The sequence below is a fragment of the Mustela erminea genome, chromosome 3 (genome assembly GCF_009829155.1).
Source record: "Mustela erminea isolate mMusErm1 chromosome 3, mMusErm1.Pri, whole genome shotgun sequence".
NCBI classification, from domain to species: domain Eukaryota; kingdom Metazoa; phylum Chordata; class Mammalia; order Carnivora; family Mustelidae; genus Mustela; species Mustela erminea.
In genome coordinates this window covers 92358609-92378105 of record NC_045616.1, presented here as the reverse complement: position 1 = coordinate 92378105, position 19497 = coordinate 92358609, and the positions used below count along the sequence as shown (strand labels likewise).

Sequence of the window (19497 nt, the reverse complement as noted above, 5' to 3'; positions counted from 1 at the left end):
CAGAAGCTAATGGCAGGAACTACAAGGGTGAGACCCAAGGGAGCTTTCTGCCATGGCCCCAGGGCAGGACTGTCCTCCTGGGGCTGGTAGAGACAGCAGATCAGAGACCCACGTCATGTCTTTGTTCCTCAGAGCAAAGCTGGCTCCTGTTAATCGGGGCAGGAATGCAGTGCTGAGATCTCTAAGTCTCCTCCCCTACCCACCCTGGAGGTTCTGACAGCCCCCCGCCTTTTGAGGTGCTGCCTGGGCTCTCTGGGCTCTTCGTCCTAGGCAGCATGCTTGCCCTTCTAGATGGGCCCTGGTGAGAGCCACTGCCGTGGCCAGCGGCTGTCCGTAGCCCTCCTTTTGTGTGGAGGGGTGAGCACAGGCCAGCCCCTGGGGGAGGAATGACCTCTCACATTTCCTTTAGTTGTTGATGACTGAGAAACTGAGTCCGCTCCCACCAGGACAGGGTGGAGGCACCCTTCACGCAGGTTAGTTGAAGGTCAGAGGCACGCTGCTGCTCGTCAGTGAGTGACACAAGAAAGGTTCTCGGCAGGGAGTTAACGAGTAGGGTCAGGGATCCTGGGTCCCAGGTGGGCTGGAGGTCTGAGTGGGGAGACTCAGAGTGAGGGAAGGGGAATCTGGGAGCCCTGGGTTTCACATGTGTGGTCTCCATGCTGGCCCTGCTCCCAGCCAGTCTGTGAGGTCTGCCCCTGAGTGACGACGATCTCTGGCCAGGAACCTCATGGGGCTGGATTCCAATCCACATGTGTCTCTATGTGCCATGAGACTTTGGGCAAGTTGCTGAGCCTCTCTGGGCTTCGCTTTCCCTGTCTGCAAGATCTGCCCATGCCTTAAAGTGCCGAGGGATGACCAGTCAGATACTGGTTGGCGGTGGAGCTCTGCCAGGCTCTGGCTGTTTCTGGCGGGGGCTGCTGTCTCTAACTCTGTGTCTCTGCTCTTTTCTTCCTGCCTTTCCTATAGAGCCTGTTGGCTTTAATCCTAGGGGAGCAAAATCTCTGGACTTCCCTAGGTCCCTCACTGCAGAGCCTTGGTTTCCCTCCGGCCACAGGCAGGCTGAGCTCCGAGGTGGTGCTGGCCTACTCGGCCCGTGGCAGGCTCCTGAGCAGCCAGGCGCGGGAGAGGCGCTGGCAGGGGGACTGCCTGGGCAGGGAGGGCGGGGAGGGCAGGGCAGCTGCACAGTCCCCACACCGTGGGGCAGTAGCATCAACTAGCAGCTCGCTGCATCAGCTCCCGGAAGCGTCTATTTTCCTCTAAAAACATCCTGTCCTGAGGGGCGTTCACCTCAAAGAGGAGGAAGGAAAACACAAGTAAACGAATGCACAGAAACCACGGGAGGCTGTGGGCCAGGCCACTCAGCTCAGTGAGGTTCAGCTAGCTCAGAGGGAGCCTCGGGGCCAGGCTGGGTCTAGAGCAGGCCTGTGGTTTGCCAAGGCCTCATGCAGGGACTCTGGTCCTCACCTCTGCTGTGGCAGGGCCCCGTTATCTGATGTTGAGACCAGGCACTGGTAGACTGGCCACACGCACCTGGCAGGGCTCTGTGCAACCATGGCAATGGTACTCTGCTGGCAGGTGGGACCGAAGCCTCCCGGTCCCCAAGGGTGTGGTCCACCCATCCCCCAGTCCTCCAGCTCAGCCAGCCACATGGCCAGCCACACGGCCACGGCTCCATGCTCTGTGGGGGGTGTCTGGCACAAGGCGTCCGGCACGCTGTGGGCGGGGAGCTTTCGGGCTGTTCTCTGGAGAGCACCATGTCCTGGGCAGCAGGGCCCTGAGTGGGGGCTGGGGATAAAATGGCACGGGCCCTGCTAGGGTCTGCCTGTGGAGGTAGGGTCTGCCGGGACCCACACATCAAGGCCCCATCGATATGTGGACAAGTCCTGTTTGGAAGGTCTGGGGGGCTTGCTTTCTTCTTGGAAACTGACCCTCAGTGTCCCAGGCCTTGGGGGAGCTTCCCACTCAGCAGTTGGCTGGATTCTGTGGCAACCACTGGTGCTGGACAGTGGGTGCCAGCTGCAGACATGGGTCTGGGGGGGCTGTGGGACTCCCTGGTGGGCCCTAGAGGTGGGAGAGGAGCCAGCAGGAACTGACCAAGGCCACAGTGCATGCTTGGGGCCAAGCCCTGGATGGAGCCTGGCTCTTGGCAAGGCAGAGAAGAGAAGTGAGAAGTGGAGGGGACATCTGAGCATGGCCAGTGTGTGGGACTTTGCAGGGGAGCAGGCCAAGGAGCTAAGGCTCAGCCTCAACTCGTGCACCCTGAGCCATATGCCCTCGTGTGGGCCCAGGTGTCTGTCGACAGGAAGACGTACTTTTTCTAATTAGCACAAAGGCTCCATAGGAACTAGCAGCAGCCTTGGTTTAGACTTTCTGGGTATTCTGACTGCCAAAATATTGCAGGCAGGAAGAGATTGGGGGCGGGGGTAGGAGGCAGCATGCGGTGTCAGATGTCAGACAGAAGGTCCCTGACTCTAAGCAGTGGCCCCAGCTCTTCCCAGCCTCCCAAGTACTGCCGTTATCTTGTGCCCAGCTCAAGCCTGGGTGCTGTCCAGTGCTGCCACATCCTCCCCAAACACTGGCTCATGTGGGGAACACCCCCCCAGCCCTGCTAAAGACCCCCCCCCCCAAGCCTTGAGGACCCAGCTTTAACTGAGGTAAAAGAAACAGTGTAGGGTACTTGCTCCGATCTCGGGAAGCAGTGGAGCTAGACGAGTGGATAGTCGCCTCAGCATAGTAGAGTTGGTGCTGTGGTCTGGAGCCACATCAGGGAACCCTTGCTCACACGGGGAGGGGAGGAAGGGCTTCCTGGGGAAACCTCATTCATGATGAGGCCTGTGAGATGGGTGGGAATTGGCCAGGCCAAGTCAGGGAAGAGTTCTTGAGGCAGACGGATGAGCAGCCCCTGTGCCCAGAGCATGGGGGGTGTGCGGGTGGGGGAGACAGTGTGGCCATCTGGCATCACCGAAGACCCCGAGAGCCCATCAAGGGCCCTCAGTACGGACCTGATAGAGGACTTGGCTGCATGGCTAACGAATAGCTTGTCACCTGTGACATCTCCAGTATGCACGGTCCCCTCTGTGCACCTGCCGGAGAGAACAGTAACTGGACCAATAGCCCACCTCTCTGTCTAGTCAGCCTCTGCCCTGGAGGGAACACGAGGCTCGAGGTGTGGATCTGCCTCCCGTGGGTTCATCCCCACAGGTGTGTCTCCATCTCCAGCACTGGGAGCATAGGGAAGAAGGGGGCTGAAGTGTACTCCATGCAGATGAGGGGGGTGGGGCGGGCATAGGTTCTGGGGCACCAGGGATTCTGGAGGCCTTTTGTTCAGCAAGTCTTAGTGGATGTGCCAAGTCCAGAACCCAGACAGGCGGAGATGACTAACAAGCCAGTTCTGCCTGCTACCTTGGGGGACCCCAGCCAGGTCACAGTCCTTTCCAAGGAAGGGACCCTTAGACTGAGGTCAGAATGAGGAGCAACGCATGTAGAGAGCAGGAGGAAGCCTGGAAAATTACGAGGGGACAGAGGAGGGAGTGGGCAAAGACTCCGAGGCAGAGAAGAGCTAGGTACCTGGGCAGGAGAGGGGCAGGCCTGCGTGGCTGTGCCAGGATGAGTGGGGGTACCATGCAGTGAGGCCTTTGGCGGGTCCAGCTCCATCAGAGGGGCTCATGGTGCCAGCAGCCCTGGCAGGTAGGCAGGCAGGCAGGTGGTATGGTCTGAACTGTATTCCAGGGGCCCTAGAACCCGCCGACGCATTTTGAGAGTCAGGGAAGCAGTGGCTCAGATAACTGAGCAGGCAGCCAGGAGAAAGGAGCCGGGTGGGCTGGGGCCCCCTACCCTGCGCCCCTGGTTCTGTCCCTGAGAACCATAGGCCTCTGTTGTACGGTGTGCAGCACCACAGCTCTGCCACTTACTGTGGGATCTCAGGCAAGCTGTACAGCCTCAGCGTGCCTCAGTTTCTTCTTCTGTCAGATGAAGAGAATATTTATGCCGTTGTTGAGCCTATTAGGAGTTACACTCTGGAGGGCTCTCAGAACTCCGCCTGCCACATGGTAGCTGCCCACTTACCATTAGGAAATGCTTTTCCCTCATCCCGAAACATCTTTTTGGCCTGGCACCCAGGCGCTCAGTGATATGCGCTGACTGTGTTTGCTGGTAGTGATCAACGGAGTATCTGTGGGTAGGGGGTAGGGGACATGTGTCCTGGCACAGTCCCTGCCACAGGGAGGCCAGCTTGGGAGGCCTGCTTGGGAGGCCTGGTCAGGCCTCACGCACTCCCCACCCCCACGCGTGAGGCCAGAGGAAGCGGCAACTTTCTTCGCTGGGAAAGTGTTGTGGGGCTCAAGCGTTTGGGGGTTTTCAGAGTCAACCGTCAGAGGCGAGGGAGTTTTCTCTGCTGGCGGTGGCAAGGGCTCTCAGGGTGCACGTGGCCTGTAAGCAGACCGCTGCGGTCTGCAGGGAAAATGCCGACTGTGTTTATTTTTCACCTGAGCCTGCAGGAAGTAGGGGGGTGAGGGGGTGAGGGAGGGCAGCCCCGCCAGGCCCCAGATCAACCTCAGAGCAGAGGAGACCTGCCCTGGGGTCCCTTATTTCCACCACCTCCTGTCCCACCCTGCCTTTGGACCCCCCTCCCAGCTCCAGGCTCCTCAACAAGAGGAGCGATGCTGAGGCAGCACAGTGAGGAGTTTCCAGTCATGGGCTAATGAACGTGTCCCAGAGATGATGACCACCTTTGGGACACTGGATTTTGAGTCGCAAGGGTGCCGAGCAGGAAAAGCCACACGCCAGCAGGAAGGATGGCTTCTGCTCAGGCTGTGGCAGACCCGGCCTCCCAGCCCCAGGGTCTCCGAGTCCTGGACCTGTCGTGCGTGTGTGTGTGCATGTGTGTGTGTGAGAGTATGCGGTGGGGTGTGCTGGCAGAGGCAAAGTCCTGAACAAGGAGTCCGGGCTGCTGTTGAGTCTTTTGTGTAGGCACTGTACCACGCTGTGAAGGGCAATACTGAGGGGGCCGCTCCGTGCTTGGCACTCTGCCCGCAGGTGAGAGGAGCTTGTGCCGTCCCATACACTCAGGGTCTGGTGGGGAGAGTCCGCCCAGGCCTGCCCCCTTCTTGTGGAGGTTGGGCAGTCAGTATCAGAGGGAGGAGAGGGGGCAGCTCCAGTCATAGGGCTCCCCATACACATCCCAGGCCCCAGGCAACCCCACCTTGTCTGGGCGGCCTGGCCCTGGGACAGCCTTGTGCTGAGGCCATGGAGCGGGACGTTCCACTGGCTGAGGGGGGTATGGGGCACTGGGCCCTACGCCAGATGGTTCCCCCTGGCTACCAGCACAGACATGAGGGGGCTGGGGAGTGAGGCAGAGGGGCAGCCTGCATCAACGTGGGAAGGACTGGCCAGGCTCTCAGTGCCCTGCTCTAAAGCCCTGACCATCCCACGGCCTCCAGCGGATAGCAGGCTCTTTGCCCCACCCCTGCCCCGCTGTGGTTTGGCTGCAGACTCCTTTTTAATTAGAGGCTTTCCCCAGTTCCCAGTGAAGGGTGGTGGACAGGATGAGCCCTCTGACCATTGGGCAATGCCTCCTACCTCCCACCCCCCACTCAATACCTGTTCCACACATGCATCCCAGGCCACAGGCTATAGGCTGAGCTGGATTCGGGGGTTTCCTGGGCCTGGCTGTGCTGCACCTTGGGCCTTAGCCAGCTTGGCCTAGGACAGTCAGCTCTGGTCCTCCATCAAGTGAGACGCCTCTCTGTGGTTTCCTGGCCAAAGCTAGCCCTCCCCAGAGATGGGGGTGGGGCGATCCTCTTCCTCCCTTGGAGCAAACCCACCCTACCCCCTTCCTGGGAGAGTGGGACTCTGAGACTGTTTTTCTGAAGCTGGCACCTTGGACGCCAGACTCTGGGGTCTTCCTTCCATAGGTCCCACTCTACCAGCCAAGCTTACAGTTCCAGGGGGCCCAAGAGCCAGAGTCTGGGCCTAGATGGCAAGGCCTTCTCTAAGCAGGAGCTTACATTCAAAAGCCCCCAGGCCAGAGGGACCTGTGGAGGGTGTTCATTCCACCTACTGAGCCAGGGTTCCAGGCGTTTGTGCCCTTCAGTGGCGAATGGTGGAATGCCTTCCACCAGAATCCCAGGTTCTTAAGAGAATGGGCCCTGAAGCTGTGGCCCTGTCTGTCATAAGGCCTGGTCAGGGCTGATGATGTCTGGCTACCACTGTCTTGGGGACCTATCAGGATAAAAAGGCCCCAGAGGCTTCCAGGAAGCTTCCCAGGCCCTCCCTCAGCCACTGCTCCCCCAAATTTGAAGGCAGAATTTTTGCATCTGTGATCAGTAAGGTAATCGAGACTCATTGTCGTTATTCAAGGGGCAAACTGGCCCTAGGATCCTGTAATGAGGAGGTTAATATAAACGTCAGAGAGCCTTCAAACTAGGCTCCCTAGCCCACTTTACCTTGTGGCACACCCAAAAGTGATCACTGGACCAAATGCAGGAGGAGGCTGGAGGCTGGAGGCTGAAGCGCACATGGAAGTGCTGGGCGTGAGCAGGGAAGAGAGGGAGGGAGTGGGCACCTGCAGTGCTTCGTATGTTTCTAAGTGCATTGGCAGCTCTAGACACAGGAGTGCTGTGATCTGATTTACATGGTTGCTGGATGGAGGATTGGTGGGGGGACAGGTGGCCACTGGAGTCATCCGGGTGAGAAGTGACTATGGCTTGGACTGAGTTGGGGACAGGGAGGAGGAAGAAGCAGACTCTAGATTATTTTGAAGTATACCAGTCGTATGGCCTGACAGATTGGAGATGGGATGTGAGAGAGTCAAGGATATACTCCAAGGTATCCGAGCAGCTGGAAGTAGGGAGTTGCCATTAACTGATGAAGAGGGAGAACAGCATTTTGGGAAGAAAACCAGAGGCTCTGCTTTGGACATACTGAGTTTGGGCAGCATTTCAGATTTCCAGGTAGACGTGGTGAGTAGGCATTTGGGGAGTGGAGTTTCCCAGAGGAAGCAGGGGCTGAGATCAGAATGTCAGTCATCAGATGAAGACATGGAAAGCTGTGACCCTGGATGAGAGCACTCTGGGAATGAGGGGGAAATGGAAAGCCAAGGGCCCATCTTGGGTTAGGTCAGGAAGAGGAGTAGCCAAAAAGTAGGCCGACAGAGAAGCAGCCTATGAGTTTGGAGGCAAATCAGATGAGTGTGGCATTCTGGAAGCCAAGCGAAGAAACTTTCAAGGAGGAGGGAGAAATGAGTTGTGTTCAGTTCTGCTGAGAGGTCAGGTAAAAGGAAGGCTGAGCACTGAGTTCAGCAGTGTGGAAGATGCTGGGGACCTTGACGGCAGCTTTCTGGTGAAGTGATGGTGCCAAGGGATGGCGAGGCTGAAAGGGAGCCCGAGAATTAAGAATAGGAGCTGAGGATGGGGAGGGCTTCTGCTGTGTTTTGTAGCAAAGGGGAGAGAGACCTAAGCTGGTGGCTCAGGGAGGACTTAGAGCCAGAAGAAATGGCAGCTCGTCGGTCCCCTGGTGGGAATGTGGTTGGGCCTGTGGAGAGCTTGGCACAATGCCTGGCATGTGGCGGGCACTTCGTACAGGAAGGATTCCACAGGTGTCCTCACAGCCCATAGCTGCCCCAGCCCACTTCCTCTCTCTTGCCAGCCCTTGCCAGCAAGCCTGAGGAGCCTACATTCTCTGCTTCATTCCTACATGCGCGCTCTGTCCCAGTTGTGTCTGGGATCAGTGCTGCAGATAAAGAAAGCCTGAGTGTGGCATGAGCCTCCCAGCTTGCTCAGAAAGCCTTGCCATAGAACAGCAACGGTAAAGTCACCACACCCAAGGCCTGGAGACACCACGGCCCAGTCCTCAGCCTCCAGGGCTGAGGTTGCCAATGGGGCTGTCAGATGAGTCTTCCATCCATAGGCAAATCCCCTCTGGCAAATTCAGACCAAAACTGGCCCAGAGAGGTCAGCACCGCAGGGCCAGAGGAGGACAGTGAGGAGCATTTCCTTTGTGCAGGTGAGGGGCTTCCTGCACGTTCCTTCCTTGTGACACAGCACCTGAGGAATTGAGCTCTTGGGTACTGTGTGGCTTTACCCTCACAACAACCCTGTGTGATTCTCTCCATTTGCCAAGGAAACTGATGTTCAGATACTGTGGTCAGTCCTTGCAGGCCACACACATTAGAAGCAGGATCTGAACAGGCCAGCCAACTCCTCCTCAGGTTCACAGTGGAGACCCTCCCGGATCTGCCCCAGGAAACCAAGAGAGGGCTCTAGTTAGAGGTGCTCCCTCGGGGCTATGGTGCCACCGCTATTGGGACATCAACCCATGTGCCTGAGGACAGAAGGCAGGCTGATGAGTCCTGGGATGTGAGGCTTTTCCCGGTGGGCAGATGAACGAGCAGGGGACCAAAGAGGTGGCAGTGTCAGCACCTTCCCCGAGCCCTGAGCTGGGAGCCCAGCTTCAAGCTCCCCTGGAGGCAGGAGTGTGGGGGAGAGGGCAGCCAGGGCTGCTGCCGGTGGGTGTGTGAGCTTGTGTTGTCTACCTGGAAGCATCACATCTTGGCTAGGGTGCAGCTCATACTTGGCCTCCCTTCTCGCCTCACCCTAGACTCCAAACAGCTAGCTAATCTGGGGGGCGGGGGGGACCTGTGCCAGGCCTCCTCTCCATGAGCTCCCCTAAGCTTCCCCAGACCTGGTGATGAAGGGACCATGAATATCCATTGCACAGGAGAGGAAACTGAAGCCCAGAAGTGTTGGCGAGTCTGGCTGAATTCACCCAGTGGGAAATTGCACCCACAGGGTGGGAAGGAGCCCAGGCCACAACCTCTCACTACTCTCCTGCTCCAAGATGTCCCTGTGTTTCTTCTGTGCCATGAGTCAAAAGTCACTTATCTGTGCTCCTAGCCAGCAGAATCCCCACAGGTGAACTTTCCATGTGGAAGCTGAGCCTCAGTGATAGATGATGTTTCCAGGATCCTGGCTTGTGCAGGTGTGTGCTGGGGAGATGCAGAGCTGTGCCTTGGCCCCAAGCAGCACCTCCCTGTGGCTGTGTTCGCATGGGGAGCCCCCTTCCCAGTGTGAGTCATCTCATGACAGATCCATGGGACTAGTGTGAAAAGTAAGAGTCCTGTGTTGCTGAGGAAACAGGAAGTGTGGGGGCTGGGTGGGCTGGCCCTGGAGGGAGCCTTGGCTCTATCTAGCCCACCTGCTCTGAGTTAAAGGGCTGATGGGAGCCTTTCTTGTGCGAACAAATCCTGTTAAGCCTGAGGTGGAATAGTGGGTCAGACTCAGAACCCTGAGTCTGGGGGCTGGAGGAGGAAGAAAGAAAACTCCTGGCTGTCCTGGGGTAAGCCAGGTCTTGAGACCATTACCTGATGTCGGGCTGGAGGCCATGAGCAGCCCCCAGACAAGCCACAGGGCCTCAGAGAAACCTGGGGAGGAAGGAGTAGTTGGGGGATGGGGGAGGACTGCCTCAGACCCAGAGGGAGAAAGAATTTCCTGGACAGGGGAGATGTGCCTCCTGGAACTGAGTGTGCAGAAACCAAGAGGCTCTCTAGGTAGGAGGGCTGCTTGAGCAAAGCCTGGGGGCCATAGGCAGCGCCACTGGACATAGCACAGCTTGAGTGGTGCCCCCTCCTCGAGGCCTGTGGTTTTAACCACCCGCACTTTCCTTTGACATTTGGGCTACCCGCACAGCTAAAAGAGGCTCTGTCTATATGTATGCCCCCAGCCCTGGGCCTTCCTCCTCTGGGTCTCCCCACATTCACATCGCCCCCCCGCCTCATTTTTCAGCACAACAAGGCCAGTCAACCAGCCCACAGCGTCCCACAACTCTCTCCTCTCTATGAACATTTCAGCAGCCCACACCCTACACCTGCACCAGCCGACATCAGCCAGAAACAAGGTACGGATCTGGGAAGGGGAAGGACCTGACAGCCCCTGAGCCTGGGGCCAAGTCCTCAGCTTCAGAGTCCAGGGGCTAGGCCCTGTTTACAACTGGACGACCTGGAACTGAACAAACTCAAAGCCCAAAGAAAACATGAGAAAGATGGATGGGGAGCCTGAGGGCAGGTGGTGCCAGGTCAAACTTGGAAGGCTTCAGGGAGGAGCCTAATCCCAAGTGGCCTCCCAATGCCAGGATGTGGGAGCAGGCATTTGTGTAAAGCTCAGGACAGTAAAACTTGAATCCTTCCCTCCCCCCAGTGAGAAAATGGAAAGTGGTGGTTGTGATGGCTGATTCACCTCAGCCTCAGGGAAAGTCATTCTGAAATCAGCCATTGTCGGCTGTGGGAAACATGCTGACTCAACCCTGGGGAGGCAGAGGGGGTGGGTGGATCCCAGGCTGCCCAGGCCAGGGGGCTTGCCTCCTGCACACAAAGCCAGACCAGAGTCCCCAGTGGAGAGACCCCAGGTGAAGACCAGCAGTGGACCGGGGCACGGTGAGGCCTGGCCTTCCCACTCCTAAAGGACTCCACCTCTTCCTCTGGCCAGCCAGTGTCCTTAAGGGTAGTCACCAGTCTCTGCCCTGTAAACGGAGCACTGTCATCACACTGGCATAGTCCTGAACAAACCAGTATGTCTGGTCCTGTAGCAAATGGAGGTAGATCTTAGAGGCCCCACCGGCGGCTCTAGGATGCAGTAACTAGCAGAAGTAGCTTCCAGGTCAGGCTAGATCACTCACTTGGCCCCTCTCCACTGTAGGAGTTCACAGGCCTCTGCAGACCCCCGACCTCTCTGGCTTCTACTCTTTGACCTCAGGCAGCATGGGACAACTCCCCCACACTGTGAGCTGGTAAGTGTGGGCCCGGTGGGAAGAGGGCACTTTGCGCTGGTGAGACCCGTACTTGCCCTGTCATTTACTACCTCCCTCCATCCTGTTCTGCCAGCACTCCGCTGCCAGCTCTGTGTCAGTACCAGGGGCTGGCCAGAAGTTCTGTCCATTTCCCAGATGGCCCAGTGCACTCCACTTGGCTTCTGGTCTTGGTCATGCCACACTTTGAACTCTGCCTTGAGTGGTGTGGGGTGGGGGACACCGAGCTGCCCAGGGTTGTAAGAATAGGTAAGGAAGAAAAGGGAGACCTGCCTGAGCAGGGAGGGGACAATGACAATATGAATGGCCATGAGATAGGCTTTTACCTTTCAGCCACGTGGTGTGCAAAGAGATACATTCTACTTACCTACCTCCTGCCAACTGGTCCCTTGGCTGAGCTCCCTGAAGAGCAGAGTTCTCTGTGTCTCCTCTGGTGCCTTCTTGAGCCCAAGCCCCTCGCCAGGGGCTTAGAGAGCCTTAGAGTCTGTGAAGGCTGGGCCAGCAAAAGCCAGCCTGAACCTTAAGTCAGCAGGCCCAACTGTGGGCCAAAGGGCCCGTCTTCAGCTGGAGCGGAGTCTCAGCAGGCTGGTTGGCCCTTTGCTCATGAACCACAGAGTGAAGCGGACAGGTCTGAGCCTCTCTGGGCTGGGGCAGTCCTACCCAACAGCAGGAAAGCATGGTTGCCCAGGAAGGAAGGGAAGGCCGGAGGCCCAACCTGACACCTGCCTGCCCTCATCCATGTGCTCTTTACCCATGTTCAGCTCTCACTCCATTTCCAGATTCTCCTCGGACAGTGCTCCACTCTGAATACCAATCAGGACTCCACCTATGAATACCTATGAAGTTGGCCAGGCATGGCTGGCCAGCCTCAGGTCCCTGCTCTCTCAGCACCTGATTGCCCTAGTGCACTACCCAGGCCAGACCCCCAACAATTACAGGGCAGTGTTAGCAGTGCTTTCGCTGGGGGCTGTAAGAGCCCAGAGCGGTGCCTCATCCAGCTCAGCATTTCAAGGGCTTTCAGGAGAGAAGGTCACATAGCCAAGCAAGGCCTGAAGGGAGACCAGGAATCCAAAGGGGAGCAAAATAATCCAGTCATTTAAACAGTGGATGCAGAAGCCCTAAGGCAGATGTCAGCCCTGTATTGACCAGGAAATAAGGCTAGAGGTGAGCTGGGGGGCGGGGGTGGAGGCACAGCTCCTGAGCTGGATCCTGGGAGAAAGCTGTCATTTCTGCCCCTTAGGCGCCAGTGGAAGTGTGTAGAGGAGAACGGGCAGCACAGGTTGCCCTCTGGTGGCAGATGCCCAGTACATACACTGGAAGAGTCCTGGCAGAGACCGATTCCCTGCCCACCATGGGTCCGGCCCAAGCACTGTGGGGGAAGTCTGTCCCCACATCTGGCCAGTAGCCGGACTGCTAACAGCTGTCTCTCCCAACCACAGGCCCAGTCCTCCTCTCTACCCCTTGTCCCCTTCCTGCGGATATAGACAGCACTTCCCTGCCCCCACTGCAGCCCCTGGCGCCCCCTACCCCAGGTGAGTCCCACACCCTGCAGCCAGGCTCCTGCTTCCTGTTGCCCAGGCTTCAGTGCCCACACGAGGCCATGCCCAGGCCAGTGCTTGCCCTGTGCTAGTTGTCTGTCCATCCGTCCGTCTGTCATTCTGCAGCCCCTGCTGCTCTGTGCCTGAAAATGAAGCCAGTGGGAGAGCTAGAGGCCTAAGCCCAGGTCATACCATGCAGCCAGGTGTCCTCGAGCAGCCAGGGACAGTGCCTGCCCACATGTGCTTGTGCTCCTGCCTCTGTGCATGCCTGAGTCCGCCCAAGTGCGGGTGTGTGTACACTCACCTCTCCTGTGCCTCCTTGCTGGAGGGCGGGTCAGGCACACTTTCCTGGGCATTCCGTGAGCTCTGCCCAAGCTGAGGCACCACCTTTTCCATGTGTCTCCAATCTTGGACCCTTAGGGGCTCCCTGCTCAGAGAAAGGAGCAAGGGCACTGTGGTTTCCACAGAGGAGCAGAAAATCAAAGTGACAGGTGTGTGTATATGTATGAGTCCCTTCATTGCACTCACTCCTTCAGTGACTGACCCAAGCCAGGGATGGAACAAGTAACTCAGCAGACATGTCCTGCTCTACTGGAGTTCACAGCCCAGGGTGGGAGGTATGGACAGAGCACTAATAGTCAAATGGGCTTTCTGGGTGATGGGATAATCCTAATCAGACCCCAGCCAAGGCAGGGGCATGGACAGGGAGAGCTTCCTCAAGAGTCACATGTCCTGAGTAAAGTGGCCAAGGGGAACAGAACTGGTTGGAGATGGCGAGGGCTGTAAAGTGATGAAGAAGTGGGGAAAATGGGCACCTGGGTGGCTCAGTGGGTTAAGCCTCTGCCTTCGGCTCAGGTCATGATCTCAGGGTCCTGGGATCGAGTCCCACAGTGGGCTCTCTGCTCAGCAGGGAGCCTCCTTCCCTCTGTCTCTGCCTGCCTCTCTGCCTACTTGTGATGTCTCTGTCAAATAAATAAATCTTTAAAAAAAGAAAAAGAAAAGAAAAAAGTGGGGAAAAGATGGAGCAGATTTTTTCAGCGGGGTGTTCATGCAGAGTGGGGCAGGTCCTGTGGAGGATCCTGGGTTTTATTCTGTGGGCTATGGGGGAATTTCAGCAGGAGTGGCCAAGAGCACTCAGATGTTTTTAAAAGTCCCTCTGAGTGTTGTGTGAAGAGAGGCCTGGAGGGTTCAAGCAGGAGAGGAAGGGGACTCCCATGGCAGTCACAGGCTCAGGAGGTTGAACTGGTGACAGTGTAAGGTAAGGGAACGGATTCCAAAGCTATTCAGGACTGACTTCATAGCCCCCTGAATGACATGCATGCAGATCTGTGCAGTGTGTCTGTGTGACCTGTTGGGAGCAGGTGTTTGTATGTATCTGTGTACCTGTGTGCAAGCCAGTGGGGGTGGGGTGTGTCCCCATCTTTGCGTACTGTACAGGGGCCTCCAGACGTCCAAGGTCTGGCCCATATGTTCCTGCCTCGGTGTTAACTCTCCTTCTGCCTTTAGGTTCACCCACCCATCCCTGATGTTGGGCTCTGGTGTACCTGGTCACCCTGCAGCCATCCCCCACCCGGCCATCGTACCTCCCTCAGGGAAGCAGGAACTGCAGCCGTATGACCGGAGCCTGTGAGTGAGAAGAGGCACAGTGTGGAGGGAGGGGAACAAGTGAGCAGACTCAGGAGCCCATCCATTCATCAGCCAGAGACACATTCTTCCCACCAGATTCTACACCTGCTGCCTAGAAGCTCTAGGGGCTGTTAGGGGCGGTCTCTGGTCAAGCCATCTTGTGGTTCTTGCCACTGAAAGACCAATGTTTTGTTTTTTTAAGTTTATTTATTTAAGTAATCTCTTCACCCAGTGTGGGGCGTGAACTCACAACCCCAATAGCAAGAGTCGTACACTCCTTAGAAGCAAGAGGGAATGGATAAGGTGGGGAACAAAGATTGGTTTGAGCCAACAGGGGAGGGGCTGAGAAGTCCTTAAACATGTTTCTCTTAGCTGCAGCATTCCTGTAAGGAAGAGTTACATAGTTCTGATCTTCCATTTTGGAGCAGCTGAAAAAAAGATACCATTTACAAAACCCTAGTTTCCATGCACTCACACACACACTGGACACAAACTAGAAAAAGGCAGCAGCATTAGGTGGACACTGGGGGGCTCCTGAGTGATCTGGACTTGTGCTCCTTAGGAAGACACAGGCAGAATCCAAGGTGGAAAAGGAGGCCAAGAAGCCAACCATCAAGAAGCCCCTCAACGCCTTCATGCTGTACATGAAGGAGATGAGAGCCAAGGTCATTGCAGAGTGCACACTCAAGGAGAGTGCTGCCATCAACCAGATCTTGGGTCGAAGGGTGAGGCCACGGGCAGGTGGGCTGGTAGGGGTGGCCCTTGACTGACGCCTTGATACACTCCATCTACCCCTTCTTCCCCACTGCAGTGGCATGCACTGTCTCGGGAAGAGCAAGCCAAGTATTATGAGCTGGCCCGAAAGGAGAGGCAGCTGCACATGCAGCTGTACCCAGGCTGGTCAGCGCGGGACAATTATGTGAGTGGCCAGTGAGGGACGGGGAGGGGAACCTTCAAGATGCCATGCCCTAGACCACTGTCCTAAAGGCAGAGTTAAGGAGGGCAGGTGGTGGAGTGAAGGGCCCAAGGCCTCATGTGGCTAGTCTGAAGAGAGCCAAGCAAGGGAAGCTGCCCCTGAAGGTAGGCCCATGTCCTCTTTTCCCCTGGGATGTACTCTCCCCACTGGACTCTTGCCTGGTGTTTGGCCATATAGGCAAATGGAGAAGGAGCCTCTGTGCCATCCTCTGTACCTTGGTACCCTGGCAAAAACTGCCACCGAGAAATGCCAGGCCACCTCGGGAGGAGGGAACTCTGTACCCAAGAATTTCAGCAACAGCCAGGTTGGGCTGCAGGTTTCCCAACCACTCACTCACTAGAGTTCTCAAAGGACCACCTCCCAGATCTGAGCAGAATCCGTCCCTCTGTTCCCTGCAGGGGAAGAAGAAAAGGCGGTCTCGGGAAAAGCACCAGGAATCCAATACAGGTGAGGCCTCCTCTCAGCAGTGGAGACTGCTCTCCAAGTGTGCAATCCATGAGCACCTGCTCTGGCCCAGAGGGAGGGGCAGAACATTCAGCCACAGACCTTTAGGCCCTCTGGAAACAAGGCCCACTCCTCACAAGTCTGATCCCACATGTGAGGAACAGCTATAGGAAGTCCCTGTAATAGTGTAACACTGGTGTGTTGCCCTACTGCAGCTTCCCACCTTTGCAGGCCCTGCTCCCAGCTAGACTCTGCCACAGAAACTGAGCCTGTTGTTCTGCTGTGACCTGCACGCAGGCTTTGGGGGTGGAGGTGCAGCCCTGCCTAGGCCAGAAGTCCCGCTGCCTGCTGGTTGGTGCCTGGCTGTTACTCGGTCACCAGCCCCGCTACCCGATCCATTTATTTTGACAGTGCAGAGTGCTCTGTATGGAGGACTCAAGGAAGCCACACACTGCTTCAAGTCTCCTTCCCATGGGTGAATTCATGCCCCAAGTCTGATAGTCGAATTCAGACTCCACATCCACGACTGTCTCACGCTATCCGGCCCCCACACAGGGAAGCTCAAGGCTAGGACTGAGGCAGGGTAGAATCCTCAGCCCTTCTTCTGAGGTATGGACTTAACTGTCCACCTGGTTTAAGCTACAGCTTAAACACCTTGCGGGGGTGGGGGTGGGGTTAGGCAGAGTAGGCACTGGCAAAAAGGAAGAAAAGCTGGATAAAGTGGGCAGGGAGATGTGTGGGGTGGGCAGCCCTCAGGGCCTCCCCGGGGCCCCTCTCCCATAGCTCCCATGCTGCAACCAGAAAGAGGAGCTAACCTGATAGGATTCCCCTCCCTCCCTCCACTGTTCTTCCCACTGCCTCTCCTGCCTAGCTAGGTGCCGCCCACCTTTCCTGATAACCTGGCTCTGGGTCCTGGGGCTCCCATGGGGGCTGGCTGTGCCATGGAGAGGCCCTCTGCCTATGGGGCCTACGGGGTATCTGTGACTGGCTGACACTGATGTTACCTCTTCTTTCTGGGCCCTGCTCTGCCCTGCTGCCTGCCTGCTCGCCCTCTGCCCTGCTCTGCCCCTCTGGCATGGCTGTGAGCAGACCCTGGCTCGCCTAAGAAATGCCGTGCTCGCTTTGGCCTCAACCAGCAGACGGATTGGTGTGGTCCGTGCAGGTGGGTTTGTCCCCACCACCATCCTCCCTTTGCTTCAAGCTGCTTCCCTGACTCCGCACATGTTCTGCTGGGCCTGTAGCCCTCCTTTGGTCCCCCAGTCCCAAAGCATACCCACAGATTGGGGAACCCATGTCTCCTAAGAATGAAGTGAAGAAAGAATGTTCTAGAAAAGGCAGGCAGATTCAAGAAGGTAGTTTTGGTGCCTGTTGCCCAGGGTCCTCGGTTAATGATGGCCTAATGCTGACTAGGGTTAGCAGATCCTCAGCAGGCCAATCTCATGTACCCCAATCAGTGGCCTGAGCCCCTGGCTACGAGGCCTAGAACTCACCGTGGTCTACCAGTTTCTTCACTTCTTCAAGTTAGGATTCCTGAACCCTTAAATCTAAAAAACTTGGGGAAAACACACACACCCTCCACACCAAGGTGACTGTAGTAGAGAACAACCTGGATGCCAAGTGGTCATGTACTTCACCTTGTACTGGAAATGAGGGGACTGTAGAGGTAGGGAGAAAGAAAGAGGGGGTATCCCTGGGCTGTCCTAGCGAAAGGGTCTTACTTAGGCTCTGTAGCACTAAACCCATGTGTTTCCCCATACAGTAGAGAAATGTGTATGTGAAAGAAGGTATACATCCCTACACCAAGTGACTGAAGTTTGCCTGGTTGAAGTTGAGGCCAGGTCTGGTAGGGCTGAACCTACTCTAGGCATTACATTCACAGACTCTAAGGAGTACTGTCCAGTCCCTCAAGAGTGCCCACCATGCTCCCTCTCCAAGGGCAAAGAGGAATTCGGGTAGTACAGACGTGTATGTATGTACACACACTGGGAGCGTATTTGTGGTATTCTGTCTGAGCACCACCCAAGAATCCGCAAGCAGTGTAGCCCTTTGCCTTAATGCAGATCTGAGCCCCACAAACATGTGAAGCAAAGGCTCCAAGGCCGAAACTAGGAGATAATTTTCCCCCTGAAAACAGAAGGCCCAGACAACAGGAGGTTCCTGTGCCACCCTGTGGCTGTGCTGGGTACTACACCTGTTCCAGGTTTGGGCCAGGCCCAGCAGAACTGCAATGCTAGGTTTGAAGGCACAGGCACATCACCCAAGTCCTGGGGAGAGGGGACGAGAGGTCAGCTAGGCCTGTGCAAGGAGAGCATTTTCTGGTTGTGGTGTATGACTATGAATTCACCCTCTGTTTACAGATAACTCTCTTCACTATTCCTAGGAGGAAAAAGAAATGCATTCGGTACTTACCCGGAGAAGGCCGCTGCCCCAGCCCCGTTCCTTCCGATGACAGTGCTGTAGGCTGCCCCGGGTCCCCAGCCCCCCAGGACTCGCCCTCATACCTCCTGCTGCCCCACCTCCCCACAGAACTGCTTGCTAGTCCTGCGGAGCCAGCGCCTACATCACCAGGGCTCTCGGCCGCGCTCAGCCTCCCAGCCCCCTGGACTCCCCCAGGCCCTCCCCAGCACCCTGCAGAGTACACAGGTGCAACGAAAGGAATCTCAGAGACAGGCAGCCTAGCATGCACAGGGCACCTGGCTGCCTCCAGGGGCCCATCCTCCGAGAGGAAGCGACAGAGCCCCAAAGCACATGGAAACTGGCCAGGGGCCCTGTTACCTCCCTCTCAGGGACCAGGCCCAGGAGACTTCCGAGGCTGCACAACTTCTGCCTGAACCTGGGGCCATCAATCCAACTGCTCTGAGTGGCAGGAGTGAGATCTGTGTTGTGTCATCAATTAAGGGCATCCCTTGTGCCTATAGCAGCCTGCAACTATCCCTTTTACCACAGTCTTGCTGGCCAGATGCCCCCTGCTGCCTCCTCTGCTTTTCTGCTCTAGATGTCCTAGATGTGCGGGCCTGAGCCCAGCTGCTTTCCCTACCCTCCACCTCCCCAGCCCCACCACTGCCACACCCTCCCCATACCAGACACTTCATGGACTAATGAGCTGGTTTATGAAACAACACCTGAGCATGGTCACAACCATGTGCTCAAGAGGACAAAACTTATGTCAAAAGGGCCTGGAGAAGCCCTTTTGACAGAAAAGGCGTAATCATTCCTAAGCTGGACCAGAAAGAAGCCTCTTGCCATGTTCTCAAGAGCTTGCAAGACGAGGAGGGAATGGAACAGTTAAATCTAGGCCTATCACCGCAGGCAGCAGGAATAACCTGACACTACCTTATCAGGCAAGTATGGGCAGTGAGACGTATCTGGCTCTAGTTCAAATTACTTGGAAATGTTTCCAAGAGAAACTTAGCCTCGCCATAAGCTCTGATTACCAAAGTCCCAAGCATTGGGTTGGGTGAACTCAACAGCTGAAAGAAATTACGGCCCAAAACCTAGTGTGCATCCCTCCCTACTCCTAGAAGCCCTCAGTCACAGCTCCATTTCCTACTGATCCATGTCAGTCTAGGCAGCTCTTGGGCAGTTGAGAGGGCAAACCTCGTTACAGACAGTGCCTACCTTCCAGCACAAAACAGGTCAGCTTCAGTTTCCTAATGGTCCTGCAGGAAGGACCATCACCATCAAAGCAGAGTCCAGAGAACCTCTAGTGGTAGTCAGTGGGTTTTCACCACAGCCTACTTTAACCCATTTCTGAGCCAAGCTTCAACCCTGAGCCTTAGAAAAAACTTTTAATTTAACTTTTTTTTTTTTTTGGCCTCTTCCCTCACTGTACATAGCCTGATTCCAAAGAAAACGGGCTGTTCCTATACCCGTGCACCCCTCAACAAAAGCCTTTAGTTCCTAGTTTAGCCACTGGCTTCTCAGAATCCAAAGAACATATATTCTAGTATAGTGTTGCAAGAAGTCTTGAGAGAAAGAAAAGGACTATTGTAGTGTTAAAAATATTTTTGTATTGTTAATGCATCATCCAACAAAAACTTTTTTAACATGAGAATAAAGATACTTTTTACTGGGTTTCTCTTTCAAAACTTGACACTAAGGAATAAACTGTTTCAG

General features: G+C 56.1%; 1 protein-coding gene and 1 long non-coding RNA gene across 2 annotated transcripts in view; one reads left to right on the top strand and one right to left on the bottom strand.

Annotated features, from left to right (window-relative positions):
* TCF7 (transcription factor 7) overlaps nucleotides 1–19455 on the top strand; it is a 33055-nt gene extending 13600 nt beyond the window's left edge. The window contains 9 exon segments of the mRNA XM_032336721.1: nucleotides 9780–9891; nucleotides 10689–10779; nucleotides 13842–13961; nucleotides 14524–14686; nucleotides 14773–14880; nucleotides 15336–15384; nucleotides 16471–16543; nucleotides 17762–17988; nucleotides 17991–19455. Of these exon segments, the coding sequence (XP_032192612.1) occupies nucleotides 9780–9891; nucleotides 10689–10779; nucleotides 13842–13961; nucleotides 14524–14686; nucleotides 14773–14880; nucleotides 15336–15384; nucleotides 16471–16543; nucleotides 17762–17988; nucleotides 17991–18241 (1194 nt within the window). The 3' untranslated portion in view covers nucleotides 18242–19455.
* LOC116586574 lies at nucleotides 14160–16472 on the bottom strand. The gene is made up of 2 exons (XR_004284073.1): nucleotides 15275–16472; nucleotides 14160–14344 (listed from the first exon to the last, which is right to left on the bottom strand). It is a non-coding gene; the product is annotated as an uncharacterized LOC116586574 (long non-coding RNA).
* Nucleotides 19456–19497: the final 42 nt, after the last annotated feature.